This window comes from Trichomycterus rosablanca, chromosome 4 (genome assembly GCF_030014385.1).
Source record: "Trichomycterus rosablanca isolate fTriRos1 chromosome 4, fTriRos1.hap1, whole genome shotgun sequence".
Taxonomy (NCBI): Eukaryota; Metazoa; Chordata; class Actinopteri; order Siluriformes; family Trichomycteridae; genus Trichomycterus; species Trichomycterus rosablanca.
Genome location: NC_085991.1, coordinates 56323628 through 56346700, shown reverse-complemented (window position 1 = coordinate 56346700; position 23073 = coordinate 56323628). Strand labels below are relative to the sequence as shown.

Sequence of the window (23073 nt, the reverse complement as noted above, 5' to 3'; positions counted from 1 at the left end):
CATGTTATGAAGTCGCTAGAGAGACTAGTCCTTGCTCACATCAGACCCAGAGTGAAGGAACACATGGATCCTCTACAGTTCGCCTACCAACAAAACATCGGCGTGGATGATGCTCTCATCTGTACGTTACAGAGGGCTCATGCTCATCTGGACAGTGTGGACACTACTGTGAGGATTATATACGTACAACCTGCACGGCTAGGTGAAAAGATGCTAAAGATGAATGTGGAACCAGCTCTAGTCTCCTGGGTTTTGGACTATCTATCTTCTAGACCACAGTTTGTGCGACTTAAAAACTGTGTCTCTGTAAAAACCTTGAGCAGTATGGGGGCCCCACAAGGAACAGTCCTGTCGCCTTTCCTGTTTACGCTGTATACATCGGACTTTCAATATAACTCCGACAACTGTTTTCTTCAGAAGTTTTCAGATGATTCAGAAGTCGTGGGTTGTATTAGAGCAGGATGTGAGCAGGAATACAGGGGCACGGTTAAGGACTTTGTGGACTGGTGTAGCAACAACCACCTACAACTAAACATCACAAAAACCAAAGAGATGGTGGTGGACTTTAGAAGGAGGAGGAGGGATCCTGAGCCAGTTACTATCCTAGGAACTGAGGTGGAACTTGTACCCAGCTACAGGTACCTTGGAGTTCAGCTGGACAACAAGCTGGACTGGTCTACACACATGGAGACGGTGTACAAAAAAGGGGCAGAGCAGACTGTACTTCTTAAGAAGGCTGAAATCTTTTAACATCAGCAGGCCCCTTTTGTGCACCTTTTATCAGTCTGTGGTGGCCAGTGCTCTTTTCTTTGGAGTGGTTTGCTGGGGTGAGAGTGCTAGAACAATGGACTCAAACCGAATAAACAACCAGATCAAAAAGGCCAGCTCCATAGTGGGGTCTGAACAGGACTCAGTTCAGCAGGTAGCAGAGTTAAGAATGCTCACAAAGCTTAACTCAATTATCAAAAACCATTCACACCCACTTCACTCCCTGTGGAGGTGTTTCGACAGAGCACCTTCAGTCACAGACTGATTCCTCCTAAATGCCCAAGAAGGATGGGCCCTGCTGAGTCTGGTTCCTCTCAAGGTTTCTTCCTGTAATTTTCAGGAAGTTTTTCCTTGCCACAGTCGCCCTCGGCTTGCTAAACAGGGGTTTTTGTATCTGTTGGTCATGGATTTTGTAAAGTTGCTTTGAGACAATGTCTATTGTAAAAAGCGCTATATAAATAAAGTTGACTTGACTTGACTAAATGCAGGACTGAACGCTACAGAAAATCCTCTTATAACTGCTATCAGACTGTTTAACAATTCACAATAATCCAAATAAACCATTTATAAGAAATACCTACTTCTGTATGCTATGCATGCACCATTAAACCAATGGTTACATACCTCAATAAATAAAAATTTTGTATGCTATGCATACACCATAAAAAAGTTTACATGTACAGTGTATCACAAAAGTGAGTACACCCCTCACATTTCTGCAGATATTTAAGTATATCTTTTCATGGGACAACACTGACAAAATGACACTTTGACACAATGAAAAGTAGTCTGTGTGCAGCTTATATAACAGTGTAAATTTATTCTCCCCTTAAAATAACTCAATATACAGCCATTAATGTCTAAACCACCGGCAACAAAAGTGAGTACACCCCTAAGAGACTACACCCCTAAATGTCCAAATTGAGCACTGCTTGTCATTTTCCCTCCAAAATGTCATGTGACTCGTTAGTGTTACTAGGTCTCAGGTGTGCATAGGGAGCAGGTGTGTTCAATTTAGTAGTACAGCTATCACACTCTCTCATACTGGTCACTGAAAGTTCCAACATGGCACCTCATGGCAAAGAACTCTCTGAGGATCTTAAAAGACGAATTGTCGCGCTACATGAAGATGGCCAAGGCTACAAGAAGATTGCCAACACCCTGAAACTGAGCTGCAGCACAGTGGCCAAGATCATCCAGCGTTTTAAAAGAGCAGGGTCCACTCAGAACAGACCTCGCGTTGGTCGTCCAAAGAAGCTGAGTGCACGTGCTCAGCGTCACATCCAACTGCTGTCTTTGAAAGATAGGCGCAGGAGTGCTGTCAGCATTGCTGCAGAGATTGAAAAGGTGGGGGGTCAGCCTGTCAGTGCTCAGACCATACGCCGCACACTACATCAAATTGGTCTGCATGGCTGTCACCCCAGAAGGAAGCCTCTTCTGAAGTCTCTACACAAGAAAGCCCGCAAACAGTTTGCTGAAGACATGTCAACAAAGGACATGGATTACTGGAACCATGTCCTATGGTCTGATGAGACCAAGATTAATTTGTTTGGTTCAGATGGTCTCAAGCATGTGTGGCTGCAATCAGGTGAGGAGTACAAAGATAAGTGTGTAATGCCTACAGTCAAGCATGGTGGTGGGAATGCCATGGTCTGGGGCTGCATGAGTGCAGCAGGTGTTGGGGAGTTACATTTCATTGAGGGACACATGAACTCCAATATGTACTGTGAAATACTGAAGCAGAGCATGATCTTCTCCCTCCGGAAACTGGGTCGCAGGGCAGTGTTCCAGCATGATAATCACCCCAAACACACCTCTAAGACGACCACTGCTTTATTGAAGAGGCTGAGGGTAAAGGTGATGGACTGGCCAAGCATGTCTCCAGACCTAAACCCAATAGAACATCTTTGGGGCATCCTCAAGCGGAAAGTGGAGGAGCGCAAAGTCTCGAATATCCGCCAGCTCCGTGATGTGGTCATGGAGGAGTGGAAAAGCATTCCAGTGGCAACCTGTGAAGCTCTGGTAAACTCCATGCCCAGGAGAGTTAAGGCAGTTCTGGGAAATAATGGTGGCCACACAAAATATTGACACTTCAGGAACTTTCACTAAGGGGTGTACTCACTTTTGTTGCCGGTGGTTTAGACATTAATGGCTGTATATTGAGTTATTTTGAGGGAAGAATAAATTTACACTGTTATATAAGCTGCACACAGACTACTTTTCATTGTGTCAAAGTGTCATTTTGTCAGTGTTGTCCCATGAAAAGATATACTTAAATATCTGCAGAAATGTGAGGGGTGTACTCACTTTTGTGATACACTGTATATAAAAAGGTTCACAGGTTTAGCCATAGTTGTTTGCGTTTGCGATTAGGTTCGTTTGGCCCCGGAAATGACGCGTGACGTCACACTTAACAAGCGAATAGTCATCGTTACACAAACCCTCTTCTTATTAAAGATACACAGCCAACTGCATTCACACATTATCATCAAGTAAATCATTCATTCCACAAACCTGACAAAAACAACAAATACAAATAATAATAAAACTCTTTTTACAAACAAAATATAAGCTCATTAAAAAAAAAACTTACACATAATTACACACGAGCATTTTTTTTTACTTTTTTGACACTAATTATTTTGCATAGTGCAATAAAATAAAATAAATACATTTGAATTAGCACCACAAGAACAAAAGAAAACGGAAAATATTTCACAGAATCCTGTTTTAAGTAACCTCTTTAAATATAGAGAAATTTAAATATTTAGACGTTTATGGATAATTACTTATCTTATTGTTAAATAAACACATGAAGCACACTTGCACATTTCCAGTATTTTTGTTGTTTGAAACATTGTCAACATTAAAAAGATTACTATTAAAAATTAGCCCATTCTGATTCTCTGTGTTATCTCTGACACAATCATTAATTATTCTTACAATTGTATCTTTCTATTTCATTGCTTTCTTTCTTTTTTTTACTGGTGGTGAATGTGTAGTTATGAATTACAACCAGTAGATGCCACCACAAAGAAATACAAAGATTCAATATTTATTTATCACATGTACAGAAAACAACCTGACTGACTATTACAATGATCAAAGAAGAAGATAAAAATATAAATCCCTAAATCAGTCATAACATAATGTAAATAAATTAAAATTTAAGAAAAACTTTTCTTTTTTAAAAAAATTTTTCTTTAATTTGCTAACATAATTTTATTGCAGATAATAAAAAAACACATTATTTCAGTATATGTTAGGTCAACTTTATTTTGTTTGTTTACATCCATTCCTCCATTTCAGGCCTGCTACACATTGCAGAAAAACGTGCTAATGTAAAGCATTTATCACTTTGTTTTGCTCTCATCCCTTCTCACAACATTCACCCCTAGTTTCTCTGCTGCTGCTCCAGAAAGATGGGATGTGGCTCACAATTTTGTACGAAATTTTGTGTGATTGGTCAAAGTTTGTGCAAAGTTCAAAAACAAACATTTTTAATATAAGGTTGCTAATAATTTGGGCCTTTCCCCTTCTACCATACATAACATTGTGAAAACTAATGATATTGTAAAGGAATCTGGACCAGATAATGGGCATGCATAAGGATCTGAGTGACTTCAACAACAGCCAATTTGTTATGGCTAGATGGCTGCAAGAGAAGATCTTAAAAACAGCATATATTGGATGTTACCTACCAAATACAATGTTAAGAAGGACAACCGATGGAGTAATGGGCACCCAGAGCTCACTGAGGTGTCTTGGGAGCAAAGGCTGCTTGTCTGGTCTCATGCTGTCTATAATCAAAGGTGTCTAAAACCCATTGCATTGCAGCTTGCTACATAGCCATACCAATGTTGGCTCCACCACGAACTTGATCAGGCTTAAGAATGAACGATTGGCCGAGTCGATTAGTATTTACACTGCAGTCCAGTAGGGGCGCTAATAAATCTGAACGTTGTAGATCAACCACCTCAATTCAAACAGAAGAAGAAGAAGCAGCTGCAGCAGCTGGTGTGTTTGTACTGAAGTGAATCATCTGTAAGTAAAACATTTATTTATTTATCACACTTTAATTATTAACTACATTCTAATTAATAACAAAACTACAGTTCATAATAAAATATCACTGTGTCGGTTTGAGGAGCTTTAACTTTCTTTTCACACAAACTACTAGCTTCTCCGCTAACTGTTAGCATCTCACACGATTCAGTACTGATGAACCGATTCATTTCAACCAAACCAGCAAAATGAATCAATTTATCAGAACTAAATCTAACATTTTTATAGAAAAATCGAATTTTATTTTAATTTACATTTAATGGACACCTTTACCCAAAGTGACTTGCGATTATGTTTTAGTACAATCTATGTTCTCGGCTGCTCCTGTTAGCCGTAGCCAGCGGACCGTGATCTGCAATATTGACTCGGCACAGTTATTACGCCGGATGCTCTTCCTGACACACCCTCCCTATTTATCCGGGTACCTATAGGACGATTCAATGTCTGCATGTTTTTATACTGTGTAAAGCAACTGGAGCACCTAGAGACACGCAGACAAGGGGAGAACATGCAAACTCCACACAGAAAGGACCCGAACCACCCCACCTGGGGATCGAACACAGAACCTTCTTGCTGTGAGGCAACAAGTGCTACCCACTTAGCCACTGTGCCGCCCTATGTTTTAATACAATCAAACAATGTAAACAGTGGTAACTTAGAAGAGTGTGGCTAGAACCAGTGATTATTATTACTAGACCAGTATCTCCACCACTGAGTTACCAGTTCAGTTATTTGTTTTCAATTATAATTGCTATAAATGTGATTGATTGTAAGTAGTTTTTTGACAAATCTATCAATGATTTAAAACACATTTATTATTTTACATTTAGTTATTCAGACATTGTACAAAGCTCAAACCCAGTAAAAAGAAGAATGTGTGATGTGTTCATTCTCTTCAATCTTTATTTCACTGATCAAAGTAGAAAGAAAAGATTTCCAATGTTTCACTGATTAACTTCATTGTAGTTTATAAATAGAAACATATTTAGAATTTGATGCTGTAACAGACTCCAAAAATGTGCTACAGAGGTGTGTTTTCATCTGCGTTCCATCAGCTTTTCTATTAATGCTGTAGTTTTTCTTCCCTTTGTAATTCACACAAGAACATTTTTTTATAAATAAAAGAGCGGTTCTAAGAAAAATAATGCTTTTTACTAACGTCTCACCATCATCACAAAATGTACGTGTGTGTGTGTATATAAAATTTTCTTTCACCGTATAGGGCTCAATTCTGTAATCCAGGTATAACTAATCGTACACGTCACTGTGTAACTATTACAACATTTACTGCATTTTAATCAGCGTTCGGCTTCATGCACTTTATACACACGCTCCCTTAGTTTATTATCACAGATGAGAAATAGCGTTTCAGAAACAGCTTTAACTAAACATTAACAATATAAGTTTTAGAAATTTATGTAATTGTTGTTGCTCCTTGTTTACTGCATGTTTGGATGTTTATTGGCCTAGAACAAGAAATACTATAATACAAAATAAATAAATAAGTCTCGGACATCAGGCGATCATCCAGTATAAACTAACATGACCACGGCGGTGTACAGCGTCCAGTACACATCAAATATACAAACAGAGTAGTCAGAACAACAGAGGAGCGTCGTTACCTTATTATTACTGTTTCAACACTTGTGGATGATTTACAATGTTTATATGAAGTAAATATACACGTCAGTGTGTAAGGGCAGCGGTAGCTCAGCAGTTAAGGTACTGGACTATTAACCAGGAGGTTGCCAGTTCAAGCCCCACCACCGCCAAGCTGCCACTGTTGGGCCCCTGAGCAAGGCCCTTAACCCTTACTTGCTCAAAAATTGTGTTCAGTCGTAGCTGTAAGTCGCTTTGGATAAAAGCGTCTGCTAAATGCCGTAAATGTAATGTCAGCGCGTGAACACGCTTGTGCGTTTATTTCCAGTTATATTGATACAAAATATTGAAAATTAAAATACGATCTGTTTTTTCGTTTTCTGTTGGTTATTTGATTTTTGATCTTGAAAAGAAAAACGCCCTGTTTTTTAATAGTTTTAACATTCTCATCATGTTTACAGTCTCACAGAATAAACAATAGCCAATCAAAAGAGTCTAAAGGAATTTCCCAGAATATTCAGTAAAGGAGAAATAAGTACATCTATCTATCTTTGTATTAGATCTGTTATAATGCAGTCAGCAGAAGAGGAAGACGTCACTCTTGAGGATCTACATGAAGGATTCCAGATAAAAATAATAAAAAAGGAAGAAGATGAAGATGATAAGTTCTTCTGTAAGTAAATATGGAGCAATGAGCCATTTCTCCACCAGACAGTGTGGTACAGTGTGGTACAGTATGTAACAGCTCAGGAGGATATTTAATGTGAGGTGAAGTAAAGTAAACACTGTGGGGTGTTTGATAAAAACACAGGAAACAGAAGAATTTGCAATTTTCCGTCTTTTACTAAGGACTGCAGCCTTGAAATGGTTCAATGTCCACAAAGTTTGATTACATAGACAGTTCACACATCGTAGTCATGAATCTCATAATGTGGATGGTTTACATGCACTAAAAAAAACAAAAGAAAAAAAGAAAACAAATATTAACAATGTTTCACAATAATTTTAACTAAACATAAAATAACCCAAAAAAAGAAACTTACATCACTCATCCACACCTCATGCTGCCATGCTGCTAAACAGAACAAAGCACTTCTACATGGGGTTACATAAGGACGGAATCAAGGGCATGGGTGGGACCAGGTGATAACAATTAAGCAAATTAACAGAAAACAATCAGTTCAATTAAAGGTAAACCATTGAATAATTGAGTTTTTTTACACAGTACATTGGGATACAGTACAGTGTGGTACAGTACAGTGTGGTACAGTACAGTGTGGTACAGTACATTGGGGGTACAGTACAGTATGGTGCAGTACAGTGGTACAGTACAGTATGGTGCAGTACAGTGTGGTACAGTACAGTGTGGTACAGTACAGTGTGGTGCAGTACAGTGTGGTATAGTACAGTGTGGTACAGTCAAGTCAAGTCAACTTTATTTATATAGCGCTTTTTACAATATACATTGTCTCAAAGCAACTTTACAAAATCCAGGACCAACAGATACAAAAACCCCTGTTGAGCAAGCCGAGGGCGACTGTGGCAAGGAAAAACTCCCTGAAAATTACAGGAAGAAACCTTGAGAGGAACCAGACTCAGCAGGGCCCATCCTTCTTGGGTGGCCTGGAGGATACTTTAAATAAATACACGATTTACACAAATCATACAAACACAGAATTAAATGATCTAAAAGTCATAACTGGTAATAAATAGATAAATAAACAATTAAATAATAATAGAGTTGTTATCCGCTCTAGTCTTCAATAAAGTCTGTAGTGATTTCTTGTCGTTGCAATTACTCCAGACCCGTCACATCTGACAGGAGCAGCATCGTTGTCCCGGCAGTCTCGACTTTAATCCTTAACCTCGGCGGGTAAACAGGTTTCCATCAGAATGCCCTCGGGGTAAAACAACAGAGAATGTAGTTAATAATGTACAATGCTAGTTGACAAACAGTTTTACAGAGAGTTTTCTACTCCGGCAGCCCTAATTATTACAGCATAACTAAAAGGGAGAGCGAGCAGGTAACAAGGTCATGAAGGCTTTCACAGGACATCAGCGCCCATCTCCCCACCGTCATCAAACCTGAGTGATCGGACAAGAGAGGCAGGACGACAGCAACCCAACATCCCTGATCACCACAAGTTTCTATGACCAAGAACCCCCAAGCTCGGCGCCTTTGTCTATACTAATCAAAAGCCTGAGAAAATAAATATGTTTTCAGTCTAGACTTAAACATTGAGACTGTGTCCGAATCCCGAATAGAGGCAGGAAGATTATTCCAGAGTTGTGGAGCTTTGTAAGAAAACGCTCTTCCACCAGCCGTGATCTTTTAAATTTTAGGAACTATAAGTAACCCTGCATCTTGTGAACGAAGTGGACGCGCTGGGCTGTAGTGATTAATAAGTTCACTCAGATACTGTGGTACAGACCATGTAGCGCTTTATAAGTTAGTAAAAGTATTTTGTAATCAATGCGAAATTTAACTGGCAGCCAGTGTAGAGATGATAGAACAGGAGTAATATGGTCAAATTTTTTAGTTCTAGTTAGCACTCGAGCTGCTGCATTTTGAACTAATTGGAGTTTGTTTATGGATCTACCAGAGCATCCAGTTAGAAGAGCATTACAATAATCTAACCGAGAAGTTATAAACGCATGGATCAGTTTTTCGGCGTCATTAACAGATAGTATATTTCTTATTTTAGAAATGTTACACAAATGATAGAAAGCAACTCTAGTAATATTATTAACGTGTGTATCAAAGGAAAGATCTGAATCTATTGTGACACCTAAGTTTTTTACATCTGGGCTGGGAGTAACAGAGAACGTGTTTAAGTTTAGCACCAGGTTAGACAACTTGTCTCTTGCAGCTTTAGAGCCAACAAGTAAAACCTCAGTTTTATCTGAATTAAGTAAAAGAAAATTACACGACATCCAGTTTTTTATGTCGTTTACACAATCTTCTATCTTACTGATTGTGTCAGTATCATTTGGTTTGGCTGATATATACAGCTGTGTGTCATCTGCATAGCAGTGAAAGTTTATGCCATGTTTATGAATAATTTCACCTAGTGGAAGCATATAGAGTGTAAATAATAGCGGTCCCAGTACCGACCCCTGTGGAACACCATACTTTACTTTTGTAGTTTCCGAGCATTTATTATTTACATAAACGAATTGAGAGCGGTCAGTCAGATATGATTTAAACCAAGAGAGTGCGAGTCCTTTAACACCTACTGTATTTTCTAGCCTCTCCAGTAAAATGTTATGATCGACCGTATCAAACGCTGCGCTAAGATCTAATAGAACAAGAAAAGAGACACATCCATTATCAGAAGACATTAACAACTCGTTAACTACTCTAATTAATGCGGTTTCGGTACTATGGTTGGGTCTAAATCCTGATTGAAATTTTTCATGAATACAATTTTCATTCAAATAAGAGCATAACTGTTTGGAAACGACTTTTTCTAATATCTTTGAGACAAAAGGAAGGTTTGAAATTGGCCTATAATTAGCTAGTACATGTGGATCAAGATTAGGTTTTTTAATCAGGGGTTTAATAACAGCACTTTTAAACAATTTAGGTACATATCCAAGGCTAAGGGATGCATTGATTAATGTAAGCAGGGGCTCTACAATAGCTGGGAGTAAATCTTTAAGTAAACGAGTTGGAACAGGATCGAGTATACACGATGATGACTTCGATGATTTAATCAACACAGTTAGTTCATTTTGGGAGATTGGATTAAAGGAATTTAGTTGGATTAACTCGTTACTATTATCACCAATGCTGCTCGGAGTGAGTCCATACTTAACATTGGCAAGTGACACACTCTGACTCTGAAGTCGTATTTTTTCAGTGTGGTGCAGTACAGTGTGGTTAGTATTGGGGTCACTAATCAGTAGAAATAATAAGAGAATGTGGATAGTGGGATTAGAACCTGTACTGTACTGTACTGTCCTGTGGAGAAGAGCTGCTCCACTCCAGTCTGGATTTAAGGTTTAAATCTAACTAGGATTTATTTGTGATTGGAAAATCAAACCCACAATTTTACATTTCCTCCAGTTGTTGAGTTTCTTCTTCACATATTGATGGAATTTCAGGTAAAATCCCTGTGGAACATGTCATCTCTGAGGAACTCTTCTCCCCAGTGGATCAACAGGATGGAGGTTTCCAGATGAAGCCGGTGAAGAAGGAAGAACCTGAAGATACAGATGAACTCAGTGAGACATTTTATATCTTGAGCAAAATCTTTAATCTTTTATTTAATAAAGTTTTATTTTGTGACCTCATTTTTTCTCCAGGAACATAAATTGTATCACTAGTCCTGCTACTAGTACCACCACCATAACCAACAATATTACCACTACTAACACCACTACAACTACTACTAACCCCACCACTATTATTACCACTACTATTACCCCTGCCGCCACTACTATTACGACTACCTCCATCACTACTTCTGATTTGTACCGGGTTTCAACACTTTTATGTGAGCAGGAAATGAATAATTCAGGATGAATCAGGTTACAGGACTTTAACACAGGATCTCAGTTTGGGTGAAAAATGTGTTTCCTTTTTAACATTTACTAACAATGTTTATTTATATAAATATATTTTATTCTTTCTGCTTCAGAACTGAACAAGGATTTCTCCTGCTCCTCGTGTCCACGTTCCTCTACAACCCAAAATCACCTCCACAATCACATCAAGAGCTGCAACCATGATAAATATGATGCGCTGGTGAAGATTAAGACTGAACATGAGGATCTGACACCCACCAGAAGCTCCAGTAATCAGCAAACGTCCTCTGGTACTGTCAGCATTAACACCTCTCTCAGTCCCACACAGGAAGAAGGAAACGTCTGCTCACAGTGTGGGAAGAGCTTCAGGTACCAGAGTGCCCTCAAAATACACCAGCGCATTCACACTGGAGAAAAACCGTATCAGTGCTCACATTGTGGGAGAAGCTTTAATATACAGAAGAATCTCAAAATACACCAGCGCATTCACACTGGAGAGAAACCATATCAGTGCTCACAGTGTGGGAAGAGTTTTAATCAAGCGACTGTTCTCAAAAAACACCAGCGCATTCACACTGGAGAGAAACCATATCAGTGCTCACAGTGTGGGAAGAGTTTTAATCAACAAAGTAATCTTAAAAAACACCAGCACATTCACACTGGAGAGAAACCGTATCAGTGCTCACAGTGTGGGAAGAGTTTCACTCAACAGAGTCATCTCAAAATACACCAGCGCATTCACACTGGAGAGAAACCATATCAGTGCTCACAGTGTGAAAAGAGTTTTAATATACAGAGTCATCTTAAAATACACCAGCGCATACACACTGGAGAGAAACCGTATCAGTGCTCACAGTGTGGGAAGAGTTTTAATCGACAGAATGTTCTCAAAAATCACCAGCGCATTCACACTGGAGAGAAACCATATCAGTGCTCACAGTGTGGGAAGAGTTTTAATATACATAAAAATCTCAAAATACACCAGCACATTCACACTGGAGAGAAACCGTATCAGTGCCCACAGTGTGGAAAAGGTTTTAATACACAAAGTAATCTCAAAAGGCACCAGCACATTCACACTGGAGAGAAACCATATCAGTGCTCACAATGTGGGAAGAGTTTTAATACACAGGGTAATCTCAGAAAACACTTGCGCATTCACACTGGAGGAAAAGAAACATATCAGTGCTAACAGAGTGGGAACTGCATCTATTAATTCTGTGACACATCAAACTGCACCAAATGAACAAACTTTTTAATACTGCATTCCCAAAGCAGTCATCAATTTTTCCTATTAGTGTGTGTGTGATGGTATGTGAGTAAGTCTTTAGATGGATTGATGCTTTATTTATTTAACTGTGGTGAAAAAGTAACTCAGGACTTTTCTGTCACTTACCCAGGATAGGATCTGACTCATATCACACACGTGTTCTGGACAGGATTAAACAGATCTGACCTGGTGTTCTACGGCACAGTGGGACAATACCGAAACAGCCCAACACTGGCCCAGCACCAAACCACCTCTCAGTTATGTTGTCATTCCTACGGCCCAAATGCATCCAGATGTCCTGGATCAGTTAACTTTAAATTACACTGTGTAAATAATAAAGACTGCACTATTTAGTTCGCTAACAAATTAAGGAAAGCTTCATTTTATTACACTTTAAGATTTAATAACTATGTTATTAACTGTTTTACTGTGTTAAAGTTCCACACAGAATCTTCCTAGTCCCACAGTAAGTACTTTGTTCTGTAGTTTTTCTAAGACCTCAGCAACTCTGGAAACTCGGTTCAAAACATTCCAGCAGGTGGCGCAAATAAACATGAACATAATGAATCATTCACCTCAATTCAAACAAGAGGAGGAAGAACGAGCAGCAGCTTCAGCAGTTCATGTGTTTGTACTAAAGTGAATGACCTGTAAGTAAAATATTTATTTATTACTCTATAATTACTAGATTCATTCTAATTAATAATAACAAAATAAAATATCACTGTGAGGATTTGAGGAGCTTTAACTCTCTTTTCATTAAAACGCACAAACTGCTAGCTTGTCCGCTAACGGTTAGCATCGCACACGATTCATTACTGATCAACCGATTCATTTTAACCAATCCAACAAAATGAGTCAATTGGTCAGAACTGATTCCGATTTTTTAAATATTAAATCTAACAGATTTACAGAAACACATTTAGTTATTTTCTTTTTATCTATACAGATAGATACTTTATTAATCCCGAATGAAATTAAAGGTCAGTATAATAATTAGTCAAATAATTTAGTATTACCTTATTCATTTGTATTATAATATATGATAAGCATTTGAATAAAATTAAACGTACTTCAGAATTTCTTAGTATTTGGCTTAACTGAACAACAAGTAAACACAATTAAGAGAATGACCATGTCCAGTCTTTTCTACAGAGGGAAACATTTCCAGAAGTCTGATCGTTTCTAATGAAGAATGACAGTCAGGTAGATTTGATCCTCTCATCAGACATTCCAAACTCATGCTGTTTGTAAGAGGTGAACAACTGAGGCGCCTCAGTGAGGTGCGACCTGTGTCTACAGAGACAGAGATCCTGATCTTTGCAATGGCAAGCTGTGGCTGTCAGGACCAAACCCAACATATGATGAATCATTTCTTGTGACAGAAATATGGTGATTAAACTTAACCCTAAAAGGAAACTTATAGATGAAAACCTGACACACCATGTAAATGTAAATGTAATGTACATTTACATTTACATCAATGTAAATGTAAATGACAGCTGTGAAAGGTTCATTATTCTAGAATCTTTGTCTCCTGAATTCCCACTGACCAAGCTTTCTCCGTTTGCCATCCATAAACGCACTGCAGGAATTTCTGGCTCATTGAAGATGCCAGAAAACAGAAATCAGGTCAGATTCTAGTAGAATGCAGGAAAAAGACCCCAATGTAACAGCTGCTGCGCACAACTCAGCTGGCAGGAATCATTATCAAGGCCTTCTCTAACCCTATACTAAACAGCAGCAAAGGAGTCATCCGAATCTTGCAAAATAAGGAGTAACTAATGTAAAAGGAATTATAATGTGAAAGCTGGATCAGATTATTGAAACATATGCTTACATGTTGACTTGTAGCAGACCACAACCTCTTGAAAAATCCTAATAGGACTCACAGTTGACTTATATACCCCCAACTCATTAAGATGTTTTAACTGCCAAACATTCAGCCATGACTCGGCCCACTGCAAGAGCAAATCCATCTGCTGTAACTACTGGGAGGAAAGCTATGAAACAAATTGTGACCACTCTTCAAAATGTCCAACACAACGCAGCCTCCAAAGAATGCCTAGCATGGCAAAGAGGAAAAAAATACATTGTACCAAGTATATCAAGAAAATCAGCTACCCAGAAGTTCGGAAGTTAGTACAAGGCTCCTCATTCTTTTCTCTACCCAGATCATATGCTGCAGTATTAAAAACCTCTAGATTACCCGGAATTTACCTGGACCTCAGCATATCACAGCAAAAACCTCCACCCAAGTAAAAACAAAACAGAAAGCTCGCAGACACCACCCATTCCACAAGTAATACAAACTAGCCAGCTCCAAAACAAAAACTCAGAACCCATCCCCCTGACAAACAAATTAGAACTATTCGCTTTATCACACAAGCTCTGTGTACAGTACACTTCACCCACTGTTTCATTCTGTTCTTTTATACTCTTAAATAAACAGAATACACAGTTAGTCATGGTTATTGTTTACTTTATATTTATTTTTAACTCAAGTGTGTGACTTTCATATACGCTAACTTGTGTTAAACATGTCGGTATAGAACCTTAACTTTAAACAATTCTATATTACATCCATGTTTGCACAGTGGGTGGAACTTGTCATAAAGTTAGTGATAAATTATGTCCATTTAGAGGGAAGATGTGATTGGTCAGTTTTACTGTCATTTGAAATTTGTCCCTCACAGAATTTCTATTGTTCAGCTGCTGAATAATACAAGCAGCAGAAGAGGGACGTGTCACCACCATGGATCTACAAAATGAAGCATTCCAGAAGAGACTAATAATAAAGGAGGAGGATGAAGATGAGGATGACGAGTTCTTCTGTAAGTAAATATGGAGCAATGAGCCATTTCTCCACCAGACAGTGTGGTACAGTACAGTGTGGTGCAGTACAGTATGGTACACTACAGTGTGGTGCAGTACAGCGTGGTGCAGTACAGCGTGGTACAGTACATTGGGGTACAGTGTGGTACAGTACAGCGTGGTACAGTACAGTGTGGTGCAGTACAGCGTGGTACAGTACAGCGTGGTACAGTACAGTATGGTACAGTACAGTGTGGTACAGTACAGTGTAGTACAGTATGGTATGGTACAGTACAGTGTGGTACAGTACAGTACAGTGTAGTACAGTATGGTACAGTACAGTGTGGTACAGTACAGTGTGGTACAGTACAGTGTGGTACGGTACAGTGTAGTACAGTGTGGTACAGTACAGTGTAGTACAGTATGGTACAGTACAGTGTGGTACAGTACATTATGGTACAGTATGGTACAGTACAGTGTGGTGCAGTACAGTGTGGTGCAGTACAGTGTGGTGCAGTGCAGTGTGGTACAGTACAGTGTGGTACAGTACAGTGTGGTACAGTACAGTACAGTGTGGTACAGTACAGTGTTGTACAGTACAGTGTGGTACAGTACAGTGAGGTTAGTATTGGGGTCACTAATCAGTAGAAACGATAAGGGAATGTGGATAGTGGGATTAGAACCTGTACTGTACCGTACTGTCCTGTGGAGAATTGCTGCTCCATTCTAGTCTGGATTTAAGGTTTAAGTCTAACTAGGATTTATTTGTGATTGGAAAATCAAACCCACAATTTTACATTTTTTCCAGCTGTTGAGTTTCTTCTTCACATATTGATGGAATTTCAGGTAAAATCCCTGTGGAACATGTCATCTCTGAGGAACTCTTCTCCCCAGTGGATCAACAGGATGGAGGTTTCCAGATGAAGCCGGTGAAGAAGGAAGAACCTGAAGATACAGATGAACTCAGTAAGAATTTTTTATATCTTCAGCAAAGTAAATCTTTAATACAGATTCATTAATGTCTGAATTTCTTAAAGTGTTTTTTCAACAGGAATAAAAATCACTAGTCCTACTAATAATAATAACCATGCTCAAGTACGCTTTACAACAACAACAATACTAAAAAAAAAACCCTATGAAAAATGCTCAGCGAAGAGATATGTTTTAAGCAAAGATTTGAAAAGCATGAGGGAGGGAGCAGAGAGAAGGAGGGAGGGAATTCCAGAGGCGAGGGGGAACGCAGCTGAATAAACGGCCACCTATAGAAGCCCGCTTGAACCTGGGTACAGCCAATAGATCAGAGCCAGAGGACCTAAGATTGCGGGAGGAAGAGTGATAAGTGAGTAAGTCGGCTAAGTATACCGGGGCCAGGCCATGTAGAGCTTTAAAGGTGAGTAGGAGTATTTTATATTTAATCCTCAAAGAGGTGGGTAACCAGTGCAGTTTAGTCAATACAGGTGTAATATGGTCAAATTTTTTGGAAAAGGTCAGGATCCGAGCAGCAGCATTTTGGATACGTTGGAGAGGCCAGAGGGTTTTGGCTTAATTTAATTGCAGTAGTCAAGCTGCGAGGTGACTAGAGCATGAACCAGAGTCTCAGCAGAGTCTTGCGAAAGCAAAGGACGTAGGCGAGAGATATTGCGCAAGTGAAAATATGCGGAATTTGAAAACGATTCTAGATGACAGTCGAAGGATAGGTGCGAATAGAAGAGGACACCAAGATTACGGGCACAATTTGTGGGACAGATCGCAGTGGAAGCAATATTAAGAGTCGCATCTGAGAGAGTAGAGATAGCAGATTTGGGGCCAATATAAAGAAGCTCAGTTTTGTGTGCATTAAGCATTAAGTAATTGTTATGCAGCCAGGAATGTAACTTTTGTAAGCAACTGGTAAGCGAGGGGGGAAGCATGGGGTCGGAGGGTTTGAAGCTAATATATAGCTGAGTATCGTCAGCATAGCAATGGAAGCTCAGACCAAACTGGCGTACAATATTTCCAAGAGGGAGCATGTAGATGGTGAAGAGGAGGGGTCCAAGGACTGATCCCTGGGGAACACCTTGTAGAACCGGAATGGTAGCAGATGAGTGGTGACCAATACGAACAAATTGACACCTGCCGGTAAGATATGACTTAAACCGGGAGAGAGCTGTGTCCATGAGACCAATCTCAGACAGGCATGCCAAGAGAATGTTATGATTAATTCTGTCGAATGCTGAAGAGATAAAAAGTAGAAGGAGGATAGAGACAAGACTATCTTGTCTGAGGCGAGAAGAAGATCATTTATAGCACGGATGAGGGCAGTTTCAGTACTATGTTTAGAACGGAAACCCGACTGAAAGATTTCGGATAAATTATTAGCATCCAGGTAGTCTTTCTAGAATTTTAGCGAGGAATGAAAGGTTGGAAATGGGCTGGTCTAAACCGGGTTTCTTAATGACAGGGGTGACAGCAGCAAGTTAAAAAGTCACCAGGAACCAATCCAGAGCTAAGTGAAAGATTGACAATGTGGGAGATGGGAACAGATAAAGTAGAAAAGCAGAGTTTGAGAAGGGCAGTAGGAGCAGGGTCAAGGAAAGATGGAAAGGAAAGGAAAGGGGGCAGATTTCATGTAGATATAATTCTCTCAATGGTACCGGCGTCAACAGTGGAGAAACACGGGAATGAGCAAGAGGAAGGAGAAATTTAAGAACCGGATTTTGAGGAGACAAATTCCGAAGTAGAGAGTTCACTATATATGCCAGACACTTTATCTTGAAAGGAGTTACAGAGATCAGACGAGGCAGTGACAGAGTTGGATGGGGGACACAGAATTTTATTAACAATAGAAAAAAGTCTAGACGAGTTATTGCCAGCTTTTTTAAACTCAGAGGTAAGGTAACTTGATCGGGCAGCATTTAAAGCCACTCTATAATTGGCCAAGTGGTCCGCGAGTGCCAAGGCATGAACCTGCAGCAAAGTTTTTTCATACAGATGTTCAAGCCGGCGACCCTGGGTTTTTAAGGTTCGAAGCTCAGGGGTATACCAGGGAGAGGAGTGAGAGGTGGGGACAACCCTAGTTTTAACAGGAGCAAGGACCTCAAAAGTATTTGTGAGAGACTGATTATATATTTTCACAGCCTGATTAACAGAGTGCTGAGACGCGACAGTGACAAAGTTAGAGGTCAGTAGGGTAGCAGAGAAGGACAATGGGTTAACAGAGGAGAGATCCCGGTAATTGATTACAGTCTTAGCTGAACGAGCGAGGGCAGGCAGTGAGAGACTCGAAGTTATAAACAAATGATCCAAAACACCAATGTTGTGTCCTTGAAGATTACTGATAGTATTAGTGGTGGAACAGATGAGGTCCAGGATGTGACCATGTTTATGAGTAGGAAAAGTTACATGTTGTTGTAAATCAAAGCAGTTAATTAATGACAGGAACTTAGTAGAGTTTGAGGTATTGGAGTCTAGGTGAATATTGAAGTCACCCAGCAAAACTACAGACGAAGTAAGACCACACACAGACGTCAGAACGTCAGACAAATCAAGACAAAAAATCAATAAAGGGATTTTTAGGTGGCCGGTAGATGAGTATAAAGAGAGTAGGACTAGGGCACAGGATCTTAACCACCATGTATTCAAAAGAAGAAACCTTAGGGGAGTTACAGATACAGAGATTTATAGCCTGGGAGAAGAGCACAGCCAAGCCGCCGCCTCTCCCAGAGGTCCTAGGGGACGAAAGATGCTTAAATCCCGCCGGCGCAGCGGTGTTCAGATGGATATAGTCATTAGGCTGTTGCCAGGTTTCAGTCAGAAAGAGAAGGTCAATGTTATTATGAATAATGTGATCACTGAGTAGAGAAGCCTTGTCAGTGAGCGAGCGACAGGTAAATAGTGCCAAAGTGAGCGAGCAATTATAAGCAGAACAAGTCAGAGCAGGGACGTCAGTTGGGACATAAGAACGAGGAATCGCACGTAGTACGCCAGGATCAGCGCCGCAAGGATGCCAGGTAGAACGCTTCCTGGGACGACGATCAATAGACCAGATGACAGGGATTGCTGTGGCTGATGCATGATGGATGAGCATGGGATGAGAAGGATGATGGGCATAACGCCGACTCCTGTGACCACGATGAACATACCGCAGACGACGAGAGATGCCAGCATTACGACAGAGGTTGTAAGTCGCTGAGTCAAGATGATAAAAAGTTCTTAGGTCATGCGGATCAGCAGAAGTATAGCGTAGACAAGTGGAATTGGCATTATCCACGCCACGCGAGGGGCCACAAGTAGCATTCATGAACCCAAATAGTCCAAAAATTACAGTACACAGGAGAAGCAAGCTGGAAGAATTCATAATTGGAAGCTAGCAATAGGAACACAACCACATACACCATCAAGGAGCAGTTAGCAGGAAGCTAAAAGCTATGCTATGCTACTTTAGCCAACCAAAAGCAAGCAGCCAGTCAAGCGGCAAATGATAAATAAGCCGGGTGAAAGGCAGAACAGCAATTACTGAGCAAAGGAGAGGTAACTCACTTACCACAGCAGAGCTGAAATGGGGAGCAAACCAGTTGGAGCGGGCTCGCAGACAGCCTGAAGCACCAATAGCGATGACGGTAAAAAAAAAAATATATATATCAAAAGCAGCATATGACGGCGTCGCAGAGAATCCAGAGTCAGTATGATCAAAAGCAATCCTCCACATTTCACAAGTAAGGACGAAAGTAGCAAAACAGCAATGATATCGTTGAAAAAAGGGAAAAAGAAAGTAGACCGGAGTGGAGCGGCAACCATAACAACTGGCGCGTGTCGTTCCCAAACCGGAAGTAAACTTCTCTGTTGTTGGGATTTGTGAGAGAAAACGACTCCTATCACCACCACCACTACTACCACCATCACTGCTGCTGCAGCTATTACAACCCCAAATCATAAACAGTTGGGACAGTATAAAAAATGCAAATAAAAATGCAGTGTTTTACTTTGAATTTCAGTTGCAGACAGGGTGAACTTAAGGTAGTTCATGTTTTGTTTGGTCAGCTTCATGTCATTTGTTAATAAACATCCATTTCTGTATTTCAGGCCTGCAACACCTTACAAAAACAGTTAGGGACAAATTAGGGTTAGTAATGAGGTAATAAAAACTAAATAATTATGTGATTCTAAACAGGTGATTACAGTGGATGCAGATTCTCACACATGCAGGCAGGTAGCACCACACAAACTGCAGCACACAGAGATCAACAGATGATTAATTAATGCCGGAAGCACACAACAACTAATACCCCCTGCTGACCCAACATAGAAATTCACCACTACCAGAATCTCAGTGTCTTTAAAAGAGAGATTACGGTGTGGATGAAGAGATGAACAACACAATGGTTATGCACAGAGGATGATTGGCGGACTGGAACATCATCAACCAGAAGGATGCAACCTGAATAGGCAGAGACGAATGTTGATAGCCACAAAGTGCCTTGGATTAGCATGAATTAAGTGAGGGCAGCTATAAAGAGAATGAAGAGTGGAGGCATGGAAATGTTTAGGTGAGATATCAGTTTTAACTAGACTGCTTAACTAAGTCTTGGAATGTGAGAGGACGCCTGAGGAGTGGAGACGAAACGTAATCAATCAGATTTTTTAAGAATATAAAGTGTAATTTTAAGAATAAAAGGTGATGCACAGAGCTGCAGCAACTACAGAGACATAGCTGATCAGTCACAGCATGAAGAAATGGAGGAGAGTAGTTGAAGCTAGGTTGAGAATAGAGGTGAGGATTTGTAAGCAGCAGTATGGTTTACCAAATACGTTCAACCAAAAAAGTTCATCAGTCAACATACATGCAGTCATTAAAAAAGAAAAAAAACATAGTAGATGACCTGTTCAAGATTAAATGTGACCTTCTTTAATACTTGGTTTGCACAACTATTTTTGCAGGGCAATTTTTTCCCAATAGCAGTTTTCAGACCCATCCAAAGATTTTAAATTTGATTGAGATCAGGACTCGTTACTAGCTAGTTTAAAACAGTTCATTTAATTTTTTATCTTAATCATTCTTCTGTACTTTTTGACGTGAACTTTGGGTCATTATCCTGCTTTGAGGTCCATTTTTACTCCAATTTACTTCTCTTACACTTGGAAGCACATTTTACTCTAAAATGCTCCGATAACCCTCTGATTTTATTGTTCCTGTAACTCATTCCCCTGTGGTGACTGTAGAATTTGTCCTTGACTTTTTTATTTATTTCCTTTTTAACATTCACTTCTTCTTTTCCTGGGCCTTTGTCCCTCTCGGTTGCAGGGTCAGCTCTCGATTTGGCACAATTTTTACGCCGGATGCCCTTCCTGACACAACCCTCCCTATTTTATCCGGGTTTGGGACCGGCACTACAATGCACCGGTTTGTGCATCTAGCCTGGTGGCATGTTTTTGGACTGTGGGAGGAAACCGGAGCACCCGGAGGAAACCCACAGGGAGAACATGCAAACTCCGCACAGAAAGGACCCGGACCGCGCCACCCCGGGATCGAACCCAGGACCTTCTTGCTGTGAGGCGACAGTGCTACCCACTAAGCCACTGTGCCGCCCTTTTTTAACATTCACTAACATTGTTTATTTATATAAATATATTTGATTCTTTCTGCTTCAGAACTGAACGATGATTTCTCCTGCTCCTCGTGTCCACATTCCTCTACAACCCAAAATCACCTCCACAATCACATCAAGAGCTGCAACCATGATAAATATGAGACTCTGGTGAAGATTAAGACTGAACATGAGAATCTGACGCCCACCAGAAGCTCCAGTAATCAGCAAACGTCCTCTGGTACTGTCAGCATTAACACCTCTCTCGGTCCCACACAGGAAGAAGGAAACGTCTGCTCACAGTGTGGGAAGAGCTTCAGGTACCAGAGTGATCTCAAAAAGCACCAGCGCATTCACACTGGAGAGAAACCGTATCAGTGCTCACAGTGTGGGAAGAGTTTTAAAACACACAATTATCTCAAAATACACCAGCGCATTCACACTGGACAGCAACCATATCAGTGCTCACAGTGTGGGAAGAGTTATAATACACAGAGTAATCTTAAAATACACCAGCGCATTCACACTGGAGACAAACCATATCAGTGTTCACAGTGTGGGAAAAGTTTTAATCAACTGAGTGACCTCAAAATACACCAGCGCATTCACACTGGAGAGAAACCATATCAGTGCTCACATTGTGGAAAGAGTTTTAATATACAGGGTGATGTCAAAATACACCAGCGCATTCACACTGGAGAAAAACCATATCAGTGCCCACAGTGTGGGAAGAGTTTTAATAGACCGAGTGATCTCAAAATACACCAGCGCATTCACACTGGAGAGAAACCATATCAGTGCTCACAGTGTGGGAAGAGTTTTAATACACTGGGTAATCTCAAAATACACCAGCGCATTCACACTGGAGACAAACCATATCAGTGCTCACAGTGTGGAAAAAGTTTTAATACACAAAGTTATCTAAAAATACACCAGCGCATTCACACAGAAGAGAAACCATATGAGTGCTTACAGTGTGAAAAAAGTTTTAATAGACAGAGTGATCTCAAAATACACCAGCGCATTCACACTGGAGAAAAACCATATCAATGCTCACAGTGTGGGAAGAGTTTTAATCAACAGAGTGATCTCAAAAAACACCAGCGCATTCACACTGGAGAGAAACCATATCAGTGCTCACAGTGTTGCAAGAGTTTTAATCAACTGAGTGATCTCAAAAAACACCAGCGCATTCACACTGGAGAGAAACCATATCAGTGCTCACAGTGTGGAAAGAGTTTTAATAGACAGAGTCATCTCAAAATACACCAGCGCATTCACACTGGAGAGAAACCATATCAGTGCTCACAGTGTGGAAACTTCTTTGCTCATTTATCAGCATTTAAGACACATACATGTAACGCATGAAATTGTACCAAATAAACAAACTTTTTTTATACCACATTCTCTGAGTGTGTGTTTGTGTGAGTGAGCAAGTGTGTGAGTGAGTGTGTGTGTGTTTGT

The 23073-nt window shown here is 40.1% G+C and overlaps 2 protein-coding genes across 11 annotated transcripts; both read left to right on the top strand.

Moving 5' to 3' along the window:
• The first annotated feature begins 63 nt into the window (after positions 1-63).
• On the top strand, positions 64-12598 carry LOC134312029 (zinc finger protein 239-like). Its single transcript, XM_062993672.1, has 2 exons — positions 64-168; positions 11315-12598. Exons 1-2 carry the CDS (start codon positions 64-66, stop codon positions 12152-12154), a joined length of 945 nt encoding a protein of 314 aa, XP_062849742.1. The 3' UTR covers positions 12155-12598.
• Positions 4758-23008, top strand: LOC134312570 (zinc finger protein 664-like). Of its 10 annotated transcripts, XM_062994600.1 has the most exons (8): positions 4758-4812; positions 6993-7105; positions 10540-10659; positions 11076-11252; positions 12363-12882; positions 14929-15066; positions 15893-16012; positions 21674-23008. In XM_062994600.1, exons 6-8 carry the CDS (start codon positions 14988-14990, stop codon positions 22975-22977), a joined length of 1503 nt encoding a protein of 500 aa, XP_062850670.1. In that variant the 5' UTR covers positions 4758-4812; positions 6993-7105; positions 10540-10659; positions 11076-11252; positions 12363-12882; positions 14929-14987; the 3' UTR covers positions 22978-23008. The 10 variants fall into 10 exon arrangements, with proteins under 10 accessions (XP_062850670.1, XP_062850673.1, XP_062850678.1 ...); XM_062994603.1 differs by lacking the exon at positions 11076-11252; XM_062994608.1 differs by lacking the exons at positions 10540-10659; positions 11076-11252.
• Positions 23009-23073: the final 65 nt, after the last annotated feature.